This window comes from Myotis yumanensis, unplaced genomic scaffold (genome assembly GCF_028538775.1).
Source record: "Myotis yumanensis isolate MYYU_CA2020_CCGP unplaced genomic scaffold, mMyoYum1.0.hap1 SCAF_1, whole genome shotgun sequence".
Taxonomy (NCBI): Eukaryota; Metazoa; Chordata; class Mammalia; order Chiroptera; family Vespertilionidae; genus Myotis; species Myotis yumanensis.
Window position 1 is genome coordinate 48,249,257 of NW_027223752.1, and position 21,168 is coordinate 48,270,424.

A 21,168-nucleotide genomic window follows, 5' to 3' on the forward strand; every position below is an offset into this window, starting at 1 on the left:
TTGAGGAAGACTGAGATATTGTCATTTACAGGAAAATTTTTAAGTGATCTCAAAAAAGATAATTTACTCAATATAAAAATCCAAAATCAGTCCTTCTTTAAGAAATTCCTAAAACTGGTATTGAACAGTACATGCTTGAAGAAGTTATTGTACTTATTACTGTATAAGAAATATATAACACAAATCAAATCAAATAAAAACACAAATTAAAATAAAAAAGAGAGCAACAACAACAACAAAAATTTAACACTTACTCAGCATATTGCCTATTTGTCATAAATGGTCAGTGAGATGTACAAGAAATATATTTTAGCCCTGGCTAGTGTGACTCAGTTGGTTGGAAGGTTGTCACCTAAACCAAATGGTGGCAGGTTGATTCCCTGGTCAGGGCACATGACCCAGGTTTCCATGCATGGGAGGCAATAGATCATTGATGTTTTCTCTCTCTCTCTCTCTCTCTCTCTCTCTCTCTCTCTCTCTCTCTCCCTCCCTCCCTCCCTCCCTCCCTCCCTTCCTCTCTCTAAGATCAATAAAAAAATAAAATAATAAAAAACTGATTTAAAAAGAAGAAAATAAATATATTTGGGAGTAATACTGGTTGTAAACTCAAATGATTTTTCTGACATTAGAGATTACCCTGTTTTGTCATCTTGTTATCTGTTAAATTTGTACATGGCTCTTATTGTAAAAATTAAATAATACACTGAAAGCAAAACTTTCTACAAAATATACAGAGGGCAACTATCAGAGAAACAATAGGCTTTCCTATGTAACCAATATAACATGAATTGAAAGGGAGCAGAGTGTTACAGAGATCTGAAGTATATTTAGGAATAGCTAATCTTTTACTTGAGATTTAAATGATGCTTGGAGAATAGAAGAAACACTAAGCCCAGTCAGATAACCATATTTTTACTCCCACTCTACCACTAATTAGCCACAAGAATTTAGGCAAGTCATTTATTTCTTTCAGCCTAATTTTCCTCATGTATAAAATATGAAGTATAAATTAGGTGTCACTGAGGTCTCTTTCAGATCTAAAATATAATTCTATGAGTTATCATCAGGTAAACCCCTCATAGTTCTTAGGTATAAAATGGTCCACAGGGGGAAAAACTGGCATACAACTGATATCACACTAGCAATTATTAAATCCTTGATCTTACGACTTCTACTTCATATTTTGGGTCATTTTTAAACTAAAGATCATTTTTCTATTCTAACTTGCCACATAGTTTCATATGCAGGTCAATAGCAAGTAATTTTACAGAAACAAAGGAGTTTGGAAACTGAGTTAGACAGAATATAACCATACAAGGCTGGAACAAGAAACCTGGAACTAGGACAACCTCCATTTGGTTGTTTCTAAATCCTCCTGAAGTTCCACTATGCATGCTTAAAAGATTACCAGATATTTAAAAAGATTATAAATATTGTTACCTGGAGGTGCTGAAGATCATCCTCCTGGACATTTTGGGATAAGTTATATACCTTGATTAAGAAATAAAGTTAAAACGAGGAAATAATTAGCATCATCCTCAGCACTACTTTGTCATTCTCTATTTTTCTAAATATCAGTTATCACAAATGTGAACTCTCTAACATACATTCTTACATAATGATATTTATAAGACCATAATTGAGGAGTATAAAAAGCTTGAGAGACAATAAACAATGTACAACGATCATAAAATTGTTCTAGAAATGCAATAGCCACCTGTCTGGAGGCAAAATACTAAAAATACTTTATGAACTCAACAACTAGTCAATAAAACACTCCTTCATATAAATAATGGCAATCTAAATCTGAACAACCCATAAAGTTTTCTTAAAATTTTATGTTGACTTCTTCACAACTGGTTATCTGAGTTGTGTCTACAGAAAGTTTCATCACATGGAAGTTAGATTTTGAATATTATGTCCACACCCATAAACATATACATTATCACTTCATGAACAGATCACTGTATCAAAGTGACATTTTTTGAGGGGAATAAATATCAGTAACATCAAAGAAAACTTAAGGATATGTATATCTTTATGTATTATTACAGATAATATATTTTTAAATAGATCATTTCTCAGATAGTAAGAAATAGTCATTACTAAAAAGACTTACATTTTCAGTGAAAATATTGAATGTCTTCAGGTAAAATATACATAGTAAATAATAAATATTACAAAGGCAAAGTCAATCTGGTTTTAATTGGCTTGTGTAAATGGGTTATATTGTCAATTATGAAGAAATTAGGTAAGTCGGTATTTTAAAGGGTTACTCATTTAAGAAGTATAATTTTAAAAGCTAGTCAACTATAAGTTACAATCATGGCTTTTTATCTTAAAGTCCTTTATAAAAAAAAAATTTCAGTCTTCCTTCTATCAACCTTCTCACGGTTGTCCTACCCTTACACCATGCCTTTATTGCCAGTTCACTAGCTCCATTTTCCCTACTTGCTTATAATTTTAGCCTTCACTTACTCATCCTAACCACTTTGTCTTCCCTAACTTTTAAAACTATCTTACCTTTTTTTTTAACTGTTTCTTGTCTACTATCTCTTCTTGCTCTTTACAGTAAATAGAAAATAATTTTAATTTGGTTTAAAATTTTTTATGCTATGTGTTCTATTACTATAGTAAAATTCTCCAAGTACTTTAGGACAACTTATAAAGCCTACAATATACCTCACAGAAAATACTTTTAAAAAAGGCAGAGAAAGAAAAAAGATAAATTTTTTTTTTTACAAGAAGACAGTTACTTTCCTAAATGTATAGTAATATGTTTTTAAAAGCTATGAACACATATACATGTTTTTTACTTTTAGAAATGTTTCTACTAGCTATGTAAAATAAAATTTGCATTTATAAATCTTGTTTCAATTAATATAACTTAACTAGGTGATCCCAATGTAACTGCATACATTATAAGATTTAATATTATTGAGTTTATTACATGCTTTAAACAGAAAAAATTATCAATAAGATAATATAATCTTTTCTGACTAAAGTAAGCAATTTGAAAACTTATCAGAAATTAGGTGACGATAATAAAAACAATTCTACTGTTACAGAAATCATTAGAACTGGTATGCTAATTAAGCCTAATAATATACATGATTTACCATTTCTGTTGCTTGTCTCACTAGCACACAGAAATACATATATTCATAATTTTTAGTGAAAGAAACATCCATAAATATGAATTTATTTTATTCCATACCTGTATAGAGCTGATCATTGTGCTAAGGGCAAATACTGTGGCAGAGTCTCTCAAAGTTGACTGACTATCAAAGGTTCCCTGAGTATCCATCAATAGCACTGCAACCTATAGGCAAGTAGAGAACATTACTGATATTTTATAGAACATGTAGAGTTTTAGGGTTAACACAAAGTTAACATCATAAGAACTAAAATAAATCATTAATAATGAATATTTTTATGTGTGCCATGAAGGCCACAGAAAATAAAAATGCAATTAGTTGCTGAATACTGTAATGATTAACTTTCACTGGTAATCAACCATAACAGAAACAGCACTGAAACAAAGTTTAGATGTTAGCTGAGCTTCTGTTCCATTGTTTCTACAATTTTGCTTACCCTGACCCCTAGAAAGGAAAATAGGAAACGCAATAGAATGCTACCCACTTCCCTTTTAAATATCATGTCAAATGGCCAAAAATTAGTTTTCAAAAGAGAGTTTTTGAGGATCCTGAAAAGTGATAACTGTTGCAAGTGAAAAATCTATTTTCTTTAAGAAGTTCACATCATACCTTTTTACCATCAGGTTTATTGACAAGGAAGACTTCACTCCATATCTGGATTCCTGTAGTCTCTCGTTCAGATCCACCTCTCCATGAAAATCCAGTCAACGGTTCATTGTAATCTCCAACCCAATCAACTGATTCCTATAAAATTAAGAAAGTCTCTGATACAGAACTAGATATGTAGTATAGTATTTTCTACTCATCCATTAAGATCTGTATTCTCTTTCTAACTCTAGCCAAAAGGAAACAACATATGCACATCTACTGTACTGACACAATTTCTTTACTAAATAATCCAAAAAGAAATTACAGAGGAAGCAATCATCTGCCACATGTTATGCTAGATCCTGGGATACAAAGATATTTCAGACCAATGGAAGCTCATAACTTAACAGGGGATAGACATGCTAACTAACTAATATAATATAATATATGCCTGTTAAAATGGGAACATATCCCATGTGTCTCTAACTCTTCTTTCTGTGCTGTCACTTTGTGCTTTTATTTAGTAGTGTCCATTATTTCTATTATTATGTAGTGTCATAAATGGAAACATAAGAAAAGAAATAACTAACTCTTGGTTATGTAATACTTTAAAGGAGAGGTGACATTTGAGCTAAACATTGAAGGATGTTTAGAAATTTTCCAGGTGAGCAAATTTGGGGAGGGTATTCCAGAAACAAAGAAATAAAGATATGAGAGAATACAGTATATCAGGATATAAACAGTAACATACACAATGCTTTGGTATTGGGGGAGGAGGAAGTAAATAATAGCAGGAGGAAAGGTATCTAGTAGTAGGTGCAGAAAGACAAAAACAAATCTGAGCTTTAATCTGAGAAAATGCTATTTAACACAAGCAACAAGTGTTATTGAGCATTTCATTCAAATGTTTAACAGTTAAAACTATGAATATGTATAAAACTGTATATAATCCCAAATAATGTAAAGTACACTAATTTTGTTCATTCAATTTTCCCACCTGTGTTATATAGCACACTAATGTTGGTATGCTAGAAATAGAGAGTGGTAAGTTTTTCTTGCTTTCAAAGCCTGAGATTTTAGCAGTTTTGTTCTTGATTTGTTTGAACTGACACTAGACATAAGATATTAACGTTACAAAATTGTTCAAAAATAACCCAACTAGAAAAGATCAATCCAAAATGGATAATTATGGTATAAATACATAGAACCAAGTTTCTTGGGTAGTGTGTCTTCTTCCCTCAAATCCATATTTGCATCAGAATTGCTATGGATAAAAGGTAGAAAAAATACTGATATGCTCTCTACTACCAACCCTCTGTTCCCTAGCTCCAATCTCCTATTTATCCCTCTGCTTTTGGTTTATCCTAGGTACCTTAAAGTCTCATTTCTGTGACATGCTGCTGATGCAAATGTTACGATACTGTTGCCTCTGGGGGTGGGGTAAGAAATGAGTTGGAAAAGATCAGAGAGAAATTTCTGGGGTAAAGGTGAGATATACTTGATAGAATTTGGGGATATAGAAGTATATGCATTTTCAAAAAAATAAGCGAAGGTACTCAAGATTTGTGCATGTAACTATGTAAATTTTATAACAAGAGAAAAAAATAAATACTAAAATATATAATAATGATGTATATTGAGAAAATTTGGGGGGAAGTATACTGACATCAGCAATTTACTTTGACATGAATCAGTAAAATAAGATGAAGTGATGGGTGGAAAGAAGAGTTAGAGACACATGGGATAATGCAAGAATATTAATGTTAATGGTAGAATCTCATTAGTGGATACCCAGGTATTCACTGCAAAATTCTCTTAACTTTGTTGCATGCTTGAAAATTGTCATAATAAATGTTGGGGGAAATGATTACAATAAAATGTTATGACAAAAGTTATCTGACATTTTAAACCCTATAACATGTAAAGTTTATAATCATATTACTATGTGGTGTCTATTTTTAAGCGTAAAAAATAAGGTATGTTCTAAGGGTAATGTAGCTAAGTGGCTTCAGGCAAAAGTGGCCTGTGTAGTTTGGTGCCCAAAGCACCAAAGTTGGAATGATTACAGTATAGCATTTTTAAACAAGTGCATATTTAGGATACATAATAATAGAAATAATGGACACTACTAAATAAAAGCACAAAGTGACAGCACAGAGACAGAAAATTTAAAAAAACTCTTACATACCTGGCTGTACATGTATCTCAACATGAAGTCCATTAGGAATGATTTTCCTTTTCTAAATGCTCCAGCCACAGATACAGCAACAACCTCTTTGTCTCTGACAGCCTCTGAGAGAAGGATTCGATTTAGTGCAGTTTCATCTAACTCAAAAGAATGGTGGTCTTTGACAACAAGGACTTGGACTGGTCCTGCCTTTTTCACTGGCTCCTCCTCTTCTGAGCTCCATTCATTTGTCTTTTCTGAAAACCCACCTGTTGAATATAATAGCAATTGTGTCAGGTAATCATCTCAAAATACCAAGAAAGTACATATACTGGACTGTTGAGATTCAAATCAAGGCCTCCCCACTTTTTAGCTGAGTAACCATAGGCAAGTTGTTTAACCTCTATGTGTCTAACTCATAAGGTTGTTGTAAATTAATATATGCATATAACACATATAACAACTCTCAAACATCTGAAACAGGAACACAGTTGAATTAGAAATACTCCTTTTAAATGACATGTTAATGTCATTCACATCATATCTCAGAAACATTTACATCTGGTCTTTCTGATTATGTGACCAAATAAAACAATTTTAGTTTCAAAACAGTTCTACATCAGTGCAGAGATTTCTGTTTGCAGAGTGAGAAAATCAAAACAAAGGAGTCTACTTTTAAGAAAGAGGAATAAAATGGCTTTAGTAGATACTTTCTTCATCTCCTAGGAATAAGTTTAGTTATTCAGATGAAAGAGCCTTGTAAAATTTTTTAGAGCTACACATACATAGGAGGAAATACATAAAAGGACTCAGAATCACATATTCTTAAGTGAAATAAGCCAGTCAATGAAGGAAAAATACCACATGATCTCACTCATTCATGGATAATAAAGACCATTATAAACTTATGAACAATAATAGATACAGAGGCAGAGCTGCCTCAAACAGATTGTCAAACTGCAGCGGGAAGGCCAGGGAGGGTTGGGGGGCAGGAGGGAGGGGATAAGAGATCAACCGAAGGACTTGTATGCATGCATATAAGCATAACCAATGGACATAAGACACTGGGGGGTAGGGGAGGCCAGCGGATTGTCAAGGGCGGGGGGTGGGGGAAGGACACATATGTAATACCCTTTGTAATACTTTAAGCAATAAAAAAAAAATTAAAAAAAGAATCACATATTCTTGAAACTGGAATAAATCTCTAATGCAACTAGCTCAGCTCCCTCCAATGTATGCATCCCATCTACAAAATCTCAGACTCTTAATTGTCTAAAGCAGTGGTTCTCAACCTTCTGGCCCTTTAAATACAGTTCCTCATGTTGTGACCCAACCATAAAATTATTTTCGTTGCTACTTCATAACTGTAATGTTGCTACTGTTATGAATCGTAATGTAAATATCTGATATGCAGGATGGTCTTAGGCGACCCCTGTGAAAGGGTCATTCGACCGCCAAAGGGGTCAAAACCCACAGGTTGAGAACTGCTGGTCTAAAGCTATACCTTATAGTAATGAAAATGACAGAGAATTGAATTGGGTAGGGCCAGATTACAGAAGATCTTCCATGGCAAAGAGGTCTGGAAATAATTCGATAAAAAATAAGAAACTTTTGAAAGTTACTTTATGTGGAAATCTTACAAAAAATGATGTGAACCTAGGAAATTACTAAATCTCTCAGTTTCTTCATCTGCAAAATGGAAACTACTCATAGTACCTATTCAATAGGGTTGTTATAAAGATCGAGGGAGTTACTATGTAAAGTGCTTAGAACAGTGCTTTCACATAGCAAGCTTTAAAGGCTGATAGCTCATTAGCTATCATCATCATCACCACTACTACCTTTGGACTACTGGCTGGTTTAAGTATTCCTTCAAGAAGTTTGCATACTTTCTATAAATTTATGTGTGTGTGTATATGTCTGTATGCACTTTCGTGTGTTCTGAGTTTCTATTAAATGATCAGAAATGCTATTTTTGAGATTAACTTTTAGAATTCATCCTTAATATACAAGAATTTTGGAACCCTGGGCCTTGGCATTTGTGGTAAATTACAAAACAACCTCAATGTGTCAAGTGACACATTCTTATATCCGCTGCCTTTGTGACTTTATAATGTGCTCCTGCTTTGACTCAGAGGTCAGCCACATGATTTCCTGTAGCAGGCATGCCTCTACCATGCACCATGAGAATATTCCTAGACTAATATGATTGTTGCAGGGTGAGAGTCACTTGGAATAGGAGCAAATTGTCCAGTCCCAGCCACACCCTGCAACAAGCTAACCCTCATTGACGTGAGGTAGCAAGCCAACATCAACAGAGTTGCCTAACACACATTTCAACATGTGATCAATAAATACTGTTCTATGCCTCTGAGGTTTTGTGATTGTTTATCATGCAGCATAACAGGCAATAAACAACTAATACAGCCTATAACTCCTTTTAGAAAGGCAGTACAGTGTGGTGGTTAAAAACACAGGCTCTGGTTAAAAACACAGTCTGGTTAAAAACTGGACTGTTGAGATTCAAATCAAGGCCTCCCCACTTTTTAGCTGAGTAACCATAGGCAAGTTGTTTAACCTCTATGTGTCTAACTCATAAGGTTGTTGTAAATTAATATATGCATATAACACACTGAGACCAGTGGCTGGTACATAGTAAATGCTATTAGTATTATTGTAGATTTGGGAAAGTTAAAGCCAAAGATGTAACTGACCTTGCCCAGAAAAGGAAATAGAATTTCTGTATCAGGCAATCTACCATGGATGCCTTCTTGTGTTACTTGTTTATTCCTTTAAACAATTTATCAAGGTATTTATTATCTGTATTTTTGACACATGAGAAAATTAAGAATTAGATAAATAACTTTCCCAAGATCAGACCCACTAACAAATGATATATCCAAGTTCACACAGTTAATAGCTGTCAATTTAGGACTAGATCCCAGGTTTAAAAACACACAAATCTAAACACATAAGAAGACAGTAGTGCAAGAAATGAGGGACAAAATAGCTATAAGACATAAAGAAAACAAACAGTAAATGGCAGAAGTAAATCCCTCCTTATCAGTAATTACATTAAATGTAAATGGATTAAACTCTAATCAAAAGACAGAGAATGGCAGAATGGATAAAACAACAACAACAACATGATCCAACTACAGGCTGTCTACAAGAGATTCACTCAAGATCCATAACACAAACAGGTTGAAAGTGAAAGAATGGAAAAATATATTCAATGCAAATGGTAACCAAAAGGAAATAGGAGTGGCTATACTTATATCAGACAAAATAGACTTTAAGTAAAAAAGGTTACAAGAAACAAAGAAGAACATTGTATATTAAAAGTTTCAACACAGCAATAACATATAACAGTTATAAACATTTATGCAGCCAATAGCAGGCCATCAAAATATGTGAAGCAAAAATTGGAGACTTCAATACCCCATGCTCAATAATGGATAGAAGGACCAGATAGGCAACAAGCAAGAAAATAGAATCAACTACATAATAATCAACTAGATCTAACAGACATATACAGGACGACAATGGAGTACACATTCTCCTCAACTGCAAATGGAGCATTCTCCAGGACAGAATCTATGTTAGGTTCAAAATTAAGTCTCAATAGGTTTTTAAAAGATAGATACAATACAACATATCTTCACTAACTGCAAAGAGATAAAGGTAGAAGTCAGTAATAGAAGTAAAACTGGAGAATTCACAAATTGTGGAAATAATGCAATAGACTCATAAACAATAAATGGATCAAAAGAGAAATCAGGATATGAAATGCAAATCAAGACCACAATAAGATACCATTTCACACCCATTCGGATAGCTACTATAAAAATAAAATAAAATCAGAAAATAAGACGTGTTGGCAATAATTTAGAAAAATTTCACTGTTAGTGGGAATGGAAAATGGGGCAATCACAATGGAATACAATATGGTGGTTCCTCAAAAAAATTAAAAATAGAATTACCATGTGATTCAGCAATTCTACTTCTAGGCATATACTCAAAGAATTTAAAGCTAGGTCTCAAAGAGATATTTGTACACCTATGTTTATAACAGCATTATTCACAATTGCTAAAACATGGATGCAACCCAAGTGTTTATCAACAGATAAATGGATAAGCACAGTGGTGTGTGTGTGTGTGTATGTGTGTGTGTGTGTGTGTAATGGAATGTTATTCAGCCTTAAAAAGGAAGAAAATTCTGACATATACTACAAAATGGATGAACTTTGAGGGCATTATGTTAAGTGAATTAACCCAGTCATAAAAAGACAAATACACTACTGTATGATTCTACTTATATGAGATTCTTAGAATAGTCAATATCATGGAGAGAGAGAATACAATGGAGGTTGCCAAAGTCTGGGAGAAAAAGGGAATGGGGACTTAGTGTTCCACGACATAGACGTTTTGTAAGATGAAAAGAGTTCTGGAGATGGATGCTGGTAGCTGGCTGTACAACCACATGAATGTAGTTAATATCACTCAACTTTACACTTAAAAGTGGTTAAGACAGTAAATGTCACGTTATGTGTATTTTACCACAATAAAAAATGTAAAAAAAGATATATACAACTTTAAAACTAAGTATTATAGAGTATTTTATAACTTTGAGGTAGGGGGAAGATTTGTTAAATTATAAAGAGTACAAGCCATAAAGGAAAATATTAAGTGGAGTACTTTTAAATATAAAATTTCTGTTTCTTTTTTTAAAATATATTTTATTGATTTTTTTACAGAGAGGAAGGGAGAGGGATAGAGAGCTAGAAACATCGATCAGCTGCCTCCTGCACACCCCCTACTGGGGATGTGCCCGCAACCCACGTTCATGCCCTTGACCAGAATCGAACCTGGGACCCTCCAGTCCACAGGATGACGCTCTATCCACTGAGCCAAACCGGTCAGAGCAAAAATTTCTGTTTCTTAAAATATACCATTAAGAGAGCAAAGTCAGCCCTAGCTGGTTTGGCTCATGGATAGAGCATTGGCCTGCAGACTGAAGGGTTCCAGGTTTGATTCCAGTCAAGGGCACATGCCCAGGTTGTAGGCTCCTCCCTAGCCCAGGCCCTGGTCAGGGCTCGTGCAGGAGGCAACCAATCCATGTGCTTCTCTCACATTGATATTTCTCTCTGTCTTTTCCTCTCTCTTCCACTCTCTCTTAAAATCAATGGAAATATCCTCAGGTGAGGATTAAAAAAAATAATAAAGAGGGGCACATAATTGTGCCAAAATATTGATAAAGTATATTTCTTCAGCCAGGGAAGGAGGATACAGGTGCTCACTATCATTCTTTTTAAAACTCAGCTTCACTCTAACCAGTTTGGCTCAGTGAACAGAGCGTCGGGCTGTGGACTGAAGGGTCCCAGGTTCAATTCCGGTCAAGGACATGTACCTTGGCTGCGGGCACATCCCCATTGGGGAGTGTGCAGGAGGCAGCTGATTGATGTTTCTCGCTCATCGATGCTTCTAACTCTCTATCGCTCTCCCTTCCTCTCTGTAAAAAATCAATAAAATATATTTAAAAAACAAAACAAAACTCAGCATCTATGTTTTATTTGTTCTTTTGTAAATAGATATTTTTCATAAGAATTTGTATGTAAAAGAGGAAGAGTTTCTAAATTTAAAAATATCCCAACTTTTTAGTGACTAAAAGTAACAGTGAATCATTTCCCTGAGGCTTACTTTCCTGATAATTACAGGTTCTACTTACAGTCTAGTCATTGGTTCTACAGATAATAAATACTGCAGGATTTGAAATAGAGCAAAGCTATAAGCCAGGAGACATCAAGACAATGTGTAAGCAAAAACAAGAAAAAAAGGAGAGAGAGAGAGAGAGAGAGAGAGAGAGACAGACAGAGAGAGAGAGAGAGAGAGAGAGAAAGAAAGGAAGGAAGGAAGGAAGAAAGGAAAGAAGGAAGGAAGGAAGAAAGAAAGAGGGAGGGAGAAAGGGACAAGGCATAAGCAGATACAAAGTATAATCTATATATATAAAAGCCTAATATGCAAATTATCCCCTCGGGAGTTTGACCAAGAGACTGGGAGTTCGATTGCTCGCTATGCCATGCGCCTCGCTATAGAGGCACAGAACAAAGGAAGGCCCCAGCCAGCAACCCAAGAAAGGAGGCCCCAGCCGTCAGTCAGAAGGCCTCAATGGCCCTGATCATCAGCCAGGTCTACCCATGCCCAAATTTCGTGCACCGGGCCTCTAGTATATATATATATATATATACACACACACACACATATGAAAATGTGTTTGAAAAAAGAGGTAGAGAAAGAAAATTAAATTAGAAAAATGGGGAGGGAGAGTCTGTAGGGAAGAAGTACATATATAACCCATTAGAAATTTTATTTTGTTTCAGGAGGAATAGATATATAGAAAATGAGGCAAGTGAAAAGGAACAAGCAGTCTAATTTCATTAAAAAAATATAATACATCCAATGGGAAAAGAAAGATCCGAAGGTAACTATACTATACTCAAGATTGTATTTATACTTTTCCCAAGGAAGATAAGCAAACAGGTACATGAAAGATGGTACTCAACATCACTAGTCATTAAGGAAATTAAAATGACAATGAAATATCACCTCTTGTCTATTAGAACAGTCATCATCAAAAAGATGAGAGATGCCCTAACTGGTTTGGCTCAGTGGATAGAACGTCGGCCTGCAGACTGAAGGGTCCCAGGTTCAATTCCAGTCAAGGGCATGTACCTTGGTTGCAGGCACTTCCCCAGTAGGAGGTGTGCAGGAGGCAGCTGATCAATGTTTCTCTCCCATCAATGTTTCTAACTCTCTCTCTCTCTCCCTCCCTTCTTCTCTATAAAAAAATCAATAAAATATATATTTTTTAAAAAGATGAGAGATAACATGTGCTGGTGAGGAGATAGAGAAAAGGGATCCATGTGCACTGTAAGTGGAATTATACGTTGGTATAGCCACTATGGAAAACTGTATGGAGATTTCTCAAAAAAACTGAAAATAGATCTAGTTAAAAATATGATCCAGCAATTTTATTCTAGGACTATATCCTAAGGAAATGAAAACACTAACTCAAGAGATATCTGTTCTCCCATGTTCATAGCACCATTATTTACAACAGTCAAGACATGGAAATAATCTTCTAAGTATCCATTGATGGCTAAATGGATAAAAATGTTGCCATATACATGTGAATATTATTCAGTTATAGAAAACAAGGATGGATCTTGAAGGCATTATGCTAGGTGAAATAAGTCAGACAAAGATAAATACTGTATCATCTAACTTATTTGTGGAATCTAACCAACCAACCAACCAACCAATAAAACTACCAAATTCATAGAAAAAGAGATCGGATTTGTAATTACCAAAGGTGAGGGGTTTCGGGGAGGAGGTATTGGAGGAAGTTAGTCAAAAGGTACAAACTTCCATTTACAAGATAAATAAGTACTAGGGATGTGATGTATAACATGGTGACTATATTTAACACTGATGTATGATATATGTATAACAAAGTTAAGAGAGTAGATACTAAGAGTTCTCATCACAAGGAGAACATGTTTTTCTTTTCTTGTTATCCTATATAATAAAAGGGTAATATGCAAACTGACCCTAACAGCAGAATGACTGGGAATGACTGGTCACTATGACACACACTGACCACCAGGGGGCAGACGCTCAATGCAGGAGCTGCCCTCTGGTGGTCAGTGCGCTCCCACAGGGGGGAGCTCTGCTCAGCCACAAGCCAGGCTGCCAGCTGCCAGTACAGTGGTGGTGGTGGGAGCCTCTCCTGCCTCCTCAGCAGTGCTAAGGATGTCCGACTGCAGCTTAGACCTGCTCCCCGCTGGCAAGTGGATATCCCCAGAGGGCTGCCGGACTGCCAGAGGGATGTCTGATTGCCATCTTAGGCCCAATCCCCCGGGGAGCAGGCCTAAGCCAGCAGGTGGTGATCCCCCAAGGGATCCCAGACTGTGAGAGGGCACAGGCTGGGCTGAGGGACCCCCCCACCCCCGAGTGCACAAATTTTTGTGCACAGGGCCTCTACTTGTATCTATATGAGATGATGGATATGGTAATCATTTCATGATATATGTAAATAAAACCATCATACCGCACACCTTAAACCTATAGAGTGATGTCAATTATTTCTCAATAAAACTGGAAAAAATGTTTTTAACTTTTCCTCAAAAAACAGAAACCTAAAAATTAATTGTAACAAATAGACATTTGCTACACATACTGTGCAGCTAAGATAGTTTTTTATTCTTAGGCCAGGAAAAGCTGACATTTTAGTGCAAATATTATTTTTCTAAAGCAATATTGCAGAGACAGTTTCTGTTACATTGTGGAAAACTCAAATTCCGATGTGGTATCCCAAGTTTTTAACCAACTGTAATTACAAAAGCAAATAAGCAAAAAAGGGCGCACTTCTGTTTTGTTTCTGGTAGTACTTAAGCTCTAAACCCAACACTGAAAGGCTGCTTTCTGGGCTACTGCCTCCTGATATTCATCTGTTCCCTTTACTTTTCACACTAGCACATTCTTTGCTTTCTTTTCTAGTCCAAGGCGATCGAATTTATAGAGCCTTGATCTCTTATACCAGCTTACACCTGGATAGGCTTAGTGTGGCCCCTTTTGGCATACTATTTTAGTTCCTTGTCCCCATCACATGGATTGGAGAAGCAAACAACTCTCAATTTCTATCTTAGGTCTATAATTTATAAATTATGGAACCTCTGGCAAGTAACTCATGATGAGTCTCAGATTCCTTATATATTAAAAAAAGGATAATGCCTATCTTTGAAGAGTTAATTTTTAAAAGCTTAAATTTATTCAAATTTTAGTTCAGTGTAGATTTAGGTACAGGTGGTGGGATTCTCAGTCCTACTCACAAACCTGCTTACCAGTTGTACCTGTGGATATGATCCTCAAATATCACCCCCAATTCTGGATGTCAGCAGAGATGCTTTTCTGCTTTCTAGCTCCCATGGCCCATGTAGACCTAACAGGTCTCTGACCACTCAGATAATAATAAACCTGTTACATGGTCCTACAGGATCCTTATCTAAATTTTAGGTCTCCTATACAGATTTTACAAATATATCTCTTGCCTTTTTCTTAGAAATCACTATATTGTCCAATTCTGGATAGTCTACCTTTGCCCTCTGGTCTTGACTTTCTAACTTGTCTGGGAAATATTTATCTAGATAGATGATAAGGTCAGTCTTTTATAGCTATCACCTGAGTTTTTTCTCACCAGTGACTTCTGGCTTCTACAAAGACCTGTTCTCTCTATTCCCCTGACACCATGCCCAATATCTTATAAAACATTCCACAGCATCATGTTACAGAAAATAAATTAGAAGACAACCCTAGGTTCTAATCTTAGTCCTTCAATTTGCCAAACATGTGACTTTCACCAAGTTATTTACCCAATGGGAGACTCAATTTTTTCATCTGCAAAACAGGAAATATGTCCTGAAAACTTAAGAGACTAAAGGTCAAATGCAATAATGCATTTGTGCCTTGAAAACTGTAGTTCTATATAATGCAGAAGGTATTATCTCAACAAAGAGGCAGTATAGCATAGTGGCAAAGATATTGAAGTCTAACTGCCAGAGTTGGAATCTTGGCTCCATCATTTACCTTTTCATATGTAACATAAGGATTATAGTACCTACCTCATTGATATTAGCTCAATGATATTAGCTATTATTGGTATTATTAAATGTCTACTATGTGTTAGGCATTGTACTAGGTGCTGGTAATAAAATGGAGTCAAGACAGATATGACTAATACTTTGCCAAAAACCTCTATCTCCTACTCCATATGTCACATTTTCTAAATCATTTATGTCATATATACTTTACAGCAAAGAAAAATCTGAGCAGTAAAGCATTTCTATGGAGCTTTAAGATAAAGCTCCACAACTCCACTATTTCTTTTATGCAAACATTTCCAACGAACACACAGTGACTCTAGTATTCTTTTCCTAATTCATCACTTGAGTTGAAACTCTCGTGGTGTCTTCTGGGTGAACTGTTTGGGATATGTTTCTATCAAATATAAATAAACAATTATAGTGTTTCTGAAAGTAACATCCAAAGACCACCTACTTCTCAATCACCTAAGATGCTAATTAAAAGGCAGATTCTTGGACCCCATTTCAAAAGCTTTGGCTGGAAGATATGGGAATCTGCATGTCTAATAAGTTCCCAATGTGATTTTTACGAAAATCCCATTTGAGAAACACATTCCCAAGAGAGAAAAAACCTCCACTAAATAAGAAATCTGTAACCAAAGGAAATACTGAAGAATAATGATCCAAAGCTTCGTGAAAGAGAAAAATTTTAATCCTCACCATAAATTTTCACATGCCTGTCTCCAAACAGGGTGGAGTCAACAATGCACGAAGATCAAGACCAAAACTGACTTGAACATACATACCTTAACTGTGAGTGTTCAAGCAAATCTTACTCTAGAAGCCAAGGGGAGGGAGGGTGGAAAGGGGACACTGAAAAAGCTTACCTGTATATCAGAAGAAGCAAAGAAAACAGTGTTATTGCAATGGTCACACCTACTAAATTAGGGTTTGGTGACCTCAGTAAAATGGAACCACTTTCTTTTAAACTCAGACAACTAAAGATAGACCTCCCTGCTACCAACTCCCCATATCTACCACAAACCTTGAATAATCTCTCATATGTGAACCTTTTCTACTGGGATTTAAGCTGGTCCTGTGACCAATCTGAGCAAGGAGAAATAAGGCTTTTTTTATAAAAGTACACTGAAATAACTAATTAAAATTAAAATTTATACCTCTTGGTCTGATTGACAGTTATAGATCTCACTGAGATATGGAAGATAATCAAGAAGCCCTGAATATCTAGTGGGTATAAAGTTTCCAAATAATAATTCAAAACTCATGAACAACATATGTCTCTACCCGTCAAGCCACAGTAACCTAAGATCTGCTCTGGTTTATATAATAAAATGCCCTATAAGGCTTTAGTTCCTAATGTGGTAGCGTGTTTAGTACCGAGACTGGAAGAAATTGGATGCCCAAGGCAGAAAAAGATGCCCAACCTGCCCACACTAAGCATCTTAAATCAAGTCGAGCAGCAGAGCAGGCGGGCGGGGCCGAGATTTCTCCTGCATCACTGCGCTTGCTCTTCTCCGCTTGCGTGAGCACCGCCCACCCACTCACAGCGTGAACCCACTGGGCCTAGCTTCTCCTTCCCCCTCCCCTCGGCCTGGTGCTGAATCATGAGCCCAATCATGAGCCCAATATCTCCGGTAAAATCAAAGAACAATGCCACTCTGAATGGGGTACCAGGTTGGGGTGGGGCAGAAGGCTGGAAACCACAACTTTCCTTTCCTCTCCCCAAATTCCCCACCCAACCCCCAAATTAAAAATGAGTACTGCAGCGCTGGGGCACTCCCAAGCGGGCGTCCCTTCTCTGTTGCTCAGGTCTGCAACGCTCTCACTGGGCCGGCAAGCTCCCCGCTTCATTGTTCCAGTAGCCCCACAGCCCGCTGGGAGCCCGCGCCCCGGAGAGCTCGCCGCTCCCTGGAAGAGGGAGGTTGAGGATCCCCTATCCCTTACTCCTCTCCACCGAGTAACAACAGGCCCCTTCCCACCCTCATCTCCTTCCTGCCAACCTACCGCTAAAGTGGAACCAGGCAGTCTCCGGGAGGCGAAGGGTGGGTGCTGTCCAAATGCTGGGAAGAGGTAGACTAGGGAAGACGGGAGAAACAGGAGGCTCTGGCTGCACGAAACCAAAGCCCTCACCTACGGCACGCAGTTACCTGGATACCGCTCTGCCATGGTTCCTCTGGCCAGACAGGGAGCAGCTCGGCCGACTCCCAGCCCTGGATGCTGGCGCCCGGTAGTCCTTGGCCCTCCTCCTCCCCAGAAGCGGAAAGTAGAGGGCCGGCCCCGTGCAGGCAGCAGAAGTCACCACATTCTACTCACCCCAACTATTTCTGTCCTTTTGGTTCTTGGCCATGGTGGTCCAGGGACTGGTGGCAGTGAGGCGCTGTCACCGCGCTCGCTCTTCTCCTGGGCCCCAGGTTGCTGGCAGTGGGAGGCTCTGTGCCCGCGCTGGGCGCAGTATGCTCAGACTCTGAGGATGTTGCTGTGGCGCTGGTGGGAAGGAGAAGGGAGGAGAAAACGGATGAACCAAGCTCAGCATCACAAGCCCGAATTCACACAAATATCAGCGTCACACCCTCCCTACCTCTGCCCACCCCCAGAGCGTGAAGACAGTGACAGACGATGTGCTGTAACATTTTCAATGGAAAACACACACAAACAGCACCCCCTCCCATTCACTCTCAAAGAATTTAACAGCATTATCTAGTCACAGAAATACACAAACCAATATACTGTATTATGCTGGATGTTCAAATACCTGTTTTCTAGAACAGTTACATATTAGTACAAAAATGGTGGCAACATTTATGTAGCTAAAAAAGTTAAAATAACCCTCATTTTTCTACCAGGTACCATTTCCCCCTATTTTAAAAGCAAGGTCATGTTAGTAAAGAGGGTATTATGCATTTTGTACCTGTCTACCGAACAGGCCTGTCTTTTAAAATTAGGATAGCAAAATTAGATCAAGAAGATCAAGATAAATGAAAGCTGAAAATTCATTATAATCTGTAACTAAATGTCTAGCAGGCAAAACTTCCCACTAGATTTGTGGAGATAATGTCTGGATTTAGCCAAACCGGTTTGGCTCAGTGGATAGAGCGTCGGCCTGCAGACTGAAAGGTCCCAGGTTCGATTCCGGTCAAGGGCATGTACCTGGGTTGCGGGCACATCCCCAGTGGGAGATGTGCAGGAGGCAGCTGATCGATGTTTCTCTCTCATCGATGTTTCTAACTCTCTATCTCTCTCCCTTCCTCTCTGTAAAAAATCAATAAAATATATTTAAAAAAAAAAAAAAAAAAAAAAAAAAAAAAAAAAAAAAATGTCTGGATTTATATTGGCAAATACTTGAAGTAAAGTCACAGTACAGAGTCTGGGTGAGCCTTGGCAGCCACAAAGGTTGCAAACAATTTCAAAGGGAAAGCAAAAGGCAATAAATACTTAAAAATATACTTCAATCTCTCTTTTTCCTTTCTTCCTCTCTGCCTACAAACTTAGTTTTCAGTATCGTAGACACACTGTGCCTTCGTGCTACTTGACCCTTGAGAGACCATCATCCCATTCCTACCTCCTCATAGTCTTCTCCTGCACTTGGTTGTTGGCCACACTTTGCATGTCAGTTTTGACCAGGAGATTGCTGCTGGCCTCTGAATTACCAGGTCCTTAGTTTCTGCTTGTTCCTCATCAGCAACTCCCCACTCTATGTTCTCTCAACATAATTTACTGTGGTGTCCTTCAGACAGGACCTCCATGCTGATGATTCCCAAATGTATACTTCCGGTCTTAAACTCTTTTGAGAGAGGATCATCACAACAGAGCTGAATTTATAACCGCCTGAGGTCATCTTCACTTTTTTTACTAACACATCAAAATCAACTTGTCAAAAAACAGCCTTACCTACTACTGCCAAATTTTATGCATTCCATATTTCAGTTAATGGTTCTAGTGACCTCAGAACTGTGAACACTAGAAACCAAGTTTACATTATAGTTTTAACGGGAACTGTGTTCATTAGAATTGCATTCCCTGAACACTAATAAAACAATATAGGAAGACAGAAATTATCTCATTGCTGAACCTACAAACCAAATTCACAGTACAAAAAGAAGTGTTCTGTACTTCTTTTTGTATTATTATTATCATTATTATTATTATTATTATTTTGCTATAATTCCCAGCTCACATTCTAGCATAATTATCCCTTTCAGGTGAATCCTATTTTTAAAAAAGGGTACAGACCTGGATGGTGTTTCTCAGTGGTTAGAGCATCAGCCTGAGAACCCAAAGGTGGCAGGTTTGAATCCAGTCAAGGGCATGTTCCTGGGTTGTAGGTTCCCTGCCCCAATTGGGGCACATGCAGGAGGCAACCAATTGATGTGTCTCCCTCATATTGATGTTTCTCTCTCTCTCTCCTCTAACCCCTTCTTTCCACTCTCTCTAAAATCAATGGGGAAAAATTACCCTCCAGTGAGGATTAACCAAAACAAAGAGTACAGTAGATCTACAAAAATAATTGTTCTATAATATCTATTCCAAATTGAAAAAGAAATTAATTTTTTAAAAAACCCTTTACCCATTGTAATTAATAAGTAATCTGTGGGATGTACTTGGTGACTGTGTAGATAACTTGGCCAAGAATCTTTCATTCCACCAGGACCGGTTTGGCTCAGTGGATAGAGCGTTGGCCTGCGGACTGAAGGGTCCCGGGTTCGATTCCGGTCAGGGGCATGTACCTGGGTTGCGGGCACATCCCCCGTGGGAGATGTGCAGGAGGCAGCTGGTCGATGTTTCTCTCCCATCGATGTTTCTAACTATCTATCTCTCTCCCTTCCTCTCTGTAAAAAATCAATAAAATATATTTTTAAAAAAAAAAGAATCTTTCATTCAATGGCTGTTAGCTTTCATTGATCATCCTTACCTAGATCAATTTACATTAGTAATTTAAAATGGTGTTTTTAAAATAATTACATCATTTATTCTACATTTTATATTTAGGGGAAATATTTTAGAATAGAAGTAACCCTATTTGCAGATTTTTAATATTTCCTACAACTTTTGTGATATTATACTATGTTAGTATAGTTTTGGTAATATTATTATATTTAAAATAGTATTTCTTGAAATGTTAATTGCATATAACATTATTATATTTAAAGTCGTTTTTCTTGAAATATTGTATTTTGCATGTAAAAAATAAAAATACTTAAAAATATATTGCTGCAAGAGATATCTGATATTTTACTGCCTATGTTTTCTTCTCAAATTTTTATGGTTTCCCAGCTTATATGTAAGTCTTTTATCCATTTTAAGTTTATTCTTGTGTATGGTATAAGCTGGTGGTCTAATTTCATTTTTTTTATGTCCAATTTTCCCAACACCATTTATTAAAGAGACTGTCTTTAACACATTGTTTGCTCTTGCCTCCTCTGTCAAATATTAACTGACCATATGGCATGGGTTGATTTCTGGGCTTTCTGTTCTGTTCCATTTATCTATTTTTCTGTTCTTATGCCAATACCAGACTATTTTGATTACAATGGCTTTATAGTATAGTTTAATATCAGTTATTGTGATACTTCCAACTTTGTTCCTCTTTCTCAAG

At 36.9% G+C, this 21,168-nt stretch overlaps 1 protein-coding gene across 2 annotated transcripts in view; it reads right to left on the reverse strand.

Annotated features, from left to right (window-relative positions):
• ATL1 (atlastin GTPase 1) overlaps nt 1-21,168 on the reverse strand; it is a 53,680-nt gene that overhangs the window by 25,243 nt on the left and 7,269 nt on the right. For both annotated transcript variants that reach the window (XM_070419979.1, XM_070419970.1), the window contains exons 2-6: nt 17,889-18,059; nt 5,935-6,182; nt 3,768-3,902; nt 3,218-3,322; nt 1,441-1,491 (exon numbers count right to left, since the gene is read on the reverse strand). In XM_070419979.1, coding sequence (XP_070276080.1) covers nt 1,441-1,491; nt 3,218-3,322; nt 3,768-3,902; nt 5,935-6,182; nt 17,889-17,922 — 573 coding nt within the window. In that variant the 5' untranslated portion in view covers nt 17,923-18,059. The remainder of the gene's footprint in view (nt 1-1,440; nt 1,492-3,217; nt 3,323-3,767; nt 3,903-5,934; nt 6,183-17,888; nt 18,060-21,168) is intronic.